Genomic DNA, 6,883 nt, shown 5'->3' with positions numbered 1-6,883 from the left:
GCACGCATTGCGATCGATCTTTTAAATATGTTTGAATTAGAGCAGTTGCGTTGGGCGATAGGCCAAAAGAACGTAGAATTGAGGTCAGAATGTCATGGTCTACAGTATCAAATGCCTTGCTGAAATCCAGAAGTGTTAGCACAGATACCTTGCCTTGGTCAGTCGCTCTTAATATATCGTCACTCGTCAGTGACATGAAGAATAGCAGTGGCACAGCTATGCCCGGCCCTAAACCCAGATTGGTTTTGTAAGAAAGCGTGGTTAGTGTTTAAATACGCGCGTAGCTGTGAATCAATGATTTTTTCTAAAATTTTTGACATTACTGGGAGAATACTGATGGGACGAAGATCTTTGTATTCTTTTGGGTTGGGTATTTTTGCAATCGGTATGACAAGTGCTTTTTCCACGCAGTTGGAAATGTGTTAGTATTGATACATTCGTTAATTATATGCGTTAGATAAGGAAGAATTGTAGGACAAAACAATTTCACAATAGTAATGTTTATACCATCCCAACCAGTGCTATTCGTTTTTATCGAGTTAAGCAGCTTCGCAGCCATGCCGGTATCAATCGATGAAAATTCAAAATTTACATACTTATAATCAGCGCTAAAAAGAGGCTCAATTTTAGACAGATCACTTTGAACAGCAGGAATACTATTTATAAAGTAATCATTGATTTGGTTAGCATGTTGTAGAAAAGGAGGTATGACGTTTTTCCTGTCATGAACGATTTTTAGATTTTTAAGTTCCTTCCATAATACTTTGGGGTCCTTATTATTGAGTTTGTACTCCAAAAACGCTTTCTTCTCCAGTTTTACCGTTTTGTTCACAAGATTACGCAGAGATTTATAATATTCCCAGTGTGCGGGTGATTGCGATTGTTTGAATTTTTTGTACGCTTTATCCCTTAGCCTCATAAGGTATTTGGTGTTGGATGATAACCATTGTGTGTTAGTTTTCCTGTTGCCCGATACAGTAACTATGGGTGCATGCTTGTTAATAATGTTGAGAATGTTATCATTTAGGTAATTTAGTTTCAGATTTACGTCAGCTATGTAAAAAATATGTTGCCAGGCTACTCTTTGTACATCGGCTCGAAATAAGTCTACATCGAAATTTTTAAAACTTCTAATAGCTCTGCGTTCATGATGACTTATTATTTTGTCTAAAACGAGTTCACAAAATATGGTTTCGTGATCAGCAAATAACATACCATTTGTACCAGATTTTTTAACTACAATAGGATTTGAAACAATTATGTGGTCTAAAAGCGACGTACCTAAACGTGTGGCCTTTTCGATGATTTGAGTTAAGCCCAGAGTTTCTAGCATGTTTAGATAATATTTAGTTTCAGTTGAGGATTTATTAAGAATATTAATGTTTACATCCCCTACACAAACAAGACTCTCACATGCCAGCAAAGCTTCTAAGCATACCCCTTCCAATTCGTCACAGAATACTTTGTAGTTTTGATTTGGAGGTCTATAAATAACGCCAACTACCACAGACTGAGTACTTGTTTTAATATTTAACCATAAGTGTTCAATTGTGTATTGATTAGAGACTATAATAGTAAATTTTAATTTATTTTTTATATAAATACAGACTCCACCACCTCTGTTTACCCTATCCTGCCTCACCAGATTATAACCAGGAATAGTAATATGCTCATCGCTCACGTCATTCTTCAACCAGCTTTCGCTGATAGCCATTACATCATATTTTTCGACATCCAAAAAACTTTTAAGAACGTGTAACTTTGGCACCAGGGATCTTATGTTTACATGTGCAATACGCATTGCTACAAAAAAATAACAGAATTAGTACAGAATTAATTGGCAATTATACTTAATACAAAAATAATTAACAAAAATACAATTTTGTAGATAAACGATTAACATAAGCAAGATTGTCCACAGACCAAAAATTCGTGCGATCAAACACTGCATCGATTGCATATTTAACAAAGCCAGTTTATTTATTGTTGACAAGAAGATCCAGCTGTTTATTGGTTGTCGCCTTTTTGATACCATTATCCGTCTTTATACAAATTTTCCCATCGGAGGTCCACACTTTCTTGCTACCGTAACGTTTTATAGCTTCCTTTAATATGAGCAAGCGTCGTTGTGTCAAGTCCTCCCTGATGACGATGGGTGTACCCTTCAGTTTTTTCTTGTTGTAAAAAATGTTGTTTTTTATTTCCCGGCGAACAAATTTTATAATAATTGGTTTATGATTTGCATTATTGGATGGCAATCGGTGGCAAATATCGATGTCAGCTTTGGATATAGGACAGTTCAGTTTATCTGCGATTGTGTTGACTACAACATCTGCAATGTTTTCGTTCGGCTTTTCTGGTATTCCAAAAATGCGTACACTGTTGATACGGGTATATTGTTCGTGAGCATCTAAGGCATCATCCATATCTGAACGTGTTTTTTTCAACTGCTCCTCTAGATTGTTGACTTTGTCTTCGTAAGCTTGAATTGTTGCAGATAATTGTTCTTTTATTGAGGTGTCGATTACGAACTTTAATTTTTCACAGAATAAATCGGAATTTAACATTTTATCAACAACTTTTTGAGCAAGAAGGTCGATGTCACCTAGGCCCCCGCTTTCAGTACTTCTTGTCGTAGGCATTTTCTACACTTGCAACGGAAAACTTATCACTGAATTTAGATAAACACTTATATTTGCAGCGTTATACAAACACGTCTACTCGGTACTGTAGCTCATGCTATATATGTATTACCAACCATGGGAAGCTTCATTTTAATAAAACTTCCCCGCTAATTATTGGAAGTGCGGTTGGGCTAACAGCTGAACCAATCGGAACCAAATTTGGTACACATATTCTTAGATATAAAAAGAAGAACTGAAAATCTTTTGGGCAGAACACACATCCGCACTACTGGTCACTTGTGTTTATTACGCCTGTCTTTCTATTTCAGTGGTTTCAGTAGAGAACCTAAAAATAATTATAAAGTAGCGCGAGGTGCTTTAGCTGTGCTTTTGACTTATTGGAGCGAAGGGATACTGCTAAAATATATAAGTTTAAAATTTTGTATGGACGAAACCTCAATTTTTTAGCCGAAGCGCCCGCCAGTACCAACACGTGATCATCGGCAAATGCAATGGCCGTGGTTGATACTAGCGTGCGATCCAAACCACCCATGGCCCGGAACCAGGTCTCCATGGCGGCTATCCACAGAATCCTTGCGGTCTGACACGCGAGGGGGTTCTCCAGGTAGCCAGATGTTTCTAGTTGTCCCTATTTCCTCTAGTCTATTTATGATCTGACTGGTCTTTGTCAGTTCGCTCTTTTGGAGGTGGCATTCGTCTTGTCATCGCACTTCTTATAAATACCTCACCTTCCTCCTTCTCTCCCATGACTCGCCTTTAAATGTCTACGTTCACTAAAACAGAAAATCACAAGTTAAAAATTTAGGGGGGGTGGCCCCTCTTGGCAACGGCGCCGTGCGGTGCCGACTACCTAATCTGTAGCGGTAGGGCCTGTGGGTACCGTTCGGGCTTGGGAAAGCTGGGTTAGGGGGGTGGAGGGACCAAGGAAACTGCGATGCTAACTCCATCCTAAGCGCCTAGCGTAATTTCTTAGCCTGTTCGAGGATTAACCGAAGTCGGCTTATACCTTGAGCCCTTCCCCAAGGGGCGAGTATGCCTTTGGACAGTCCCCCAAGTTACCACGGGGAGGTGTACCCACGCAGTTAACTAATAAAACATCAATAAGACACACAATCGCACGATGTAAATACGCAGAAGACAACCTCATCGGTTACAATATCGCCACTGCGCAAAGCAAAGCGATACATGCCAGTGAGGTAAAATTATTTCGGACCTTCTGAAAAGAATGTGGTCAAGTTATGTTGAAGTGTTATGATAGTAGAAACTTTGGTAAAGCTGTAACAAATTATCATTTAATCATTAAACAGAAAATTCTCCATAACACGTCTGGAAAACTCACGTTTTCTCTGGATTCAACGCAGTAAAATCGCTCCAGAGAAGAATTTGGGACCATCTCTTGCAAAGAAATACGTTCCGATCAATTTAACCGTAAAACTTGTTGATATTTGCTTTAAAATAAAGTAGTCTCAAAAAGCTCCGATTTAAGCAAATTCAGTTCTTGATAATTCGCTCCCTTGTAAATTTATTTGACAGAAGATTCTCAGACAATGGAAACACGCACAGGTTATTTCTCACCGATAGGTTTGGACCCTAGTCTTCGTCTAAGCAAATAAAACAAAGAGAACTCAAAGGTATAACCCTAATAAATGGTGCTATTGTTAATTGTCAACCCTAAAGAATTTTCTACCATCAAGTTATTTTGCGAGCAGGTTGGTTGCAAATTTAAATAATTAAATTTGAGCATAGCGCAAAATGGTTCGAGATACGGTTATACAAGGCCGCTGATAAGTCTAGAAACTAGTCGAAAATATTATACAATACTTTTAGGGTTCTTCAGCGTCTACTAGGCAGTAATTGTTTGAATTATACAGAGCTATTCATCAAGGGGTGGCATACATAATTGGATATTTCAATTCTTCTCTCAATTTTAAGCAAAATTTGTAAGAGCAGGTTCAATCGTTTCCTGGCTTTGAAAATAAACGCTAGAACAATAATTTAATGACATCGTGTATTTAGTTTGAAAACATTCGGTGGTTATTAAGAGAACCGATTGTTCTTCATTCAATCGTTCAATAAATTAGTATAGAATAGTAGCGTTTATCCTCAAAACTCGACAATCCGGAAACGTTTGATTGCTTCTTACAAATTCTTCTTAAAAATAATAGAGGAATTGAAATGTAGGAGAATGTACGGGGTGTTTCATTAAAAGCAAATGCAATTTTGGTGCGGCACACTTTTATGAACAACCCTGTATATTTAAAATTATTACTACCTAGTAGATATTAATGAACCCTAAAATCTTGTATATTTTTTACCACGATAATCGACTGTTTACAGACTTATCAGCGACCTTGTATAATAGTAACTCTAGGAAGGATGTAAACCTATTTGAATTTAAGATAAACACATCGCAAAATTTCTTGCAAAATTGCGTTATACCAATTAGTGAATCGCGCAGAAAATCTCTGCATATTTTTGAATATTAAAAGACAATTGCGCGATGTTTTCGTCCTTTGAAACTGTATGACACTATTTCATCATTAGTTCTTGAACTAGAACTCGATATGGTAATTAGATAGATTGATAGACCTCATCAAATTGGAATAAAAAATAACTAGACGCATTTTAGTCAGTGGTAATTATTAAGGTCATTTGGCAAACTGATGTTTATTACTTGCAGTCCTACAAATAAATTGCAAGTTGTTCTCGAGAACGTGTAAGCAATACTAAATGCTTACTGCGAAGAGCAATGCTCTGCAAAGTTTGTTGCAAAACTATTTCGCCAAACTATCAGAATTCATAAAACTGGCTGCAATAAATTAGTACTGATGGAAATACTGTCAACAGCATGTGTAATTTAACTACGTTCTGCTTACACGTGTGACGTATGTTATTGTTGACAAATTGGTTTTAACTAGGGGCGATTTTTTAAATTTTTGCTCTTGCATTCCATAACTTGATGTAAATCAATTGCGTCAGATCTATCGCAGTTAAGACTACATTATCACATAAATCGATAAATAGCTTTAGTAAAGTTTCGTGTTACACTTCATGGGACATTTGGGAACCGCTTTGCTGCATTTTGTCATACTCAAAAAGTATACTAAATAGACGCTTCCAAATGTGTTATTTCATTCATTTTTATCAAACACCAAACACTTGCCCCAGAAATTTAAAAAAATTGAATCCAGTAGTTTTAAAAAGTGCAACTCGAAGTCATAAATTGGCATAAACACGGAAATCGTTCAGTTTCTCTTCGAATATGGTATTAAAGTAGACCAAACAAGAAATATTACTCGAAAGGCGGTACACTTACTTAAAAATATTCCGTAGAAGGTGACCGGGTCAAGGTACTTTTTATAATTCCGTACTTTGCAAGTGGTTCGTATACCTATGCAAATTTCATCGCCTCATATCGAATTTTAAACGAACTCTTTGCATAAAGTTATAAATGAATTACAGTCCTAAGAAGTTATTTACATACAATAACTGAGATATCTAAGAAGACGATCTCTAGGCAGTGCGACAAGAAGAAGATCGCTCATTTTTTTGGTATGTTGATAATTAATAAAGTAGGCTGTCATGGTTTGTGAACAAAGAATTTTAGTGTCAATGGCTTTCTCCCATAGAAAATTAAAAGGTGTCGGTCCATTTTTTTGACAAATCCCAGATGAATTGGACGCAAAAAGAGTTCTGACAGTATGTCGTGCCTACTTGATGAATAGCTTGGAATCTTTTACGTACCCTTGACAACAAAATGTACATTATAAGAATATGTGATTTTCATTTAAATAGTCAGGTGTAATGTAGTGTTGTTTTTTTCCATCAGCCATAACAGCTTATTTTGAACAAAGACACTCCTGCATGTATGCAACCCATAATGTAATCAATTACTGTGTTGTTAGGTATCTACCTTATTTTTAGCCATGCTTTGAATACAAGTACGTGAAGAGTACATAACCAACCCCCTTTCTTCTCACCATTTCTACCTAAATACCGTCTCCGAAGGATACATTTTCGAAACTGAGACATGTTCTTAGCTATTCTGAGTTGCTGCCCCTAGAACCTAGGTGAACATTGTGGGTTGCTTTAAAATGTGAACAATTATTCTCGGAAGATTTAAAAGAATCTGAACTTAAAAGTTCTAAAAATTCTATACGGCTTCAAAAAATTCAAGAAGATTCAAAGATCTTAAGCTAACTGCGAAATCCCTGTACAACGTTCTTTAGTGTATCTGA

The 6,883-nt window shown here is 36.6% G+C and overlaps 1 protein-coding gene across 1 annotated transcript; it reads right to left on the bottom strand.

The window, feature by feature from the left end:
• Positions 1-319: 319 nt before the first annotated feature.
• Positions 320-3,440, bottom strand: LOC116170634. The gene is made up of 3 exons (XM_031487137.1): positions 3,174-3,440; positions 1,618-1,803; positions 320-1,566 (listed from the first exon to the last, which is right to left on the bottom strand). The coding sequence occupies exons 1-3, from the start codon at positions 3,196-3,198 to the stop codon at positions 320-322; spliced, it is 1,458 nt and encodes a 485-aa protein (XP_031342997.1). The 5' UTR covers positions 3,199-3,440.
• Between the last annotated feature and the right edge of the window lie 3,443 nt (positions 3,441-6,883).

This window comes from Photinus pyralis, unplaced genomic scaffold (genome assembly GCF_008802855.1).
Source record: "Photinus pyralis isolate 1611_PpyrPB1 unplaced genomic scaffold, Ppyr1.3 Ppyr1.4_LG5, whole genome shotgun sequence".
Taxonomy (NCBI): Eukaryota; Metazoa; Arthropoda; class Insecta; order Coleoptera; family Lampyridae; genus Photinus; species Photinus pyralis.
Note: the sequence above shows the minus strand (reverse complement) of the source record. Positions and strands in the feature narration are given on the sequence as shown.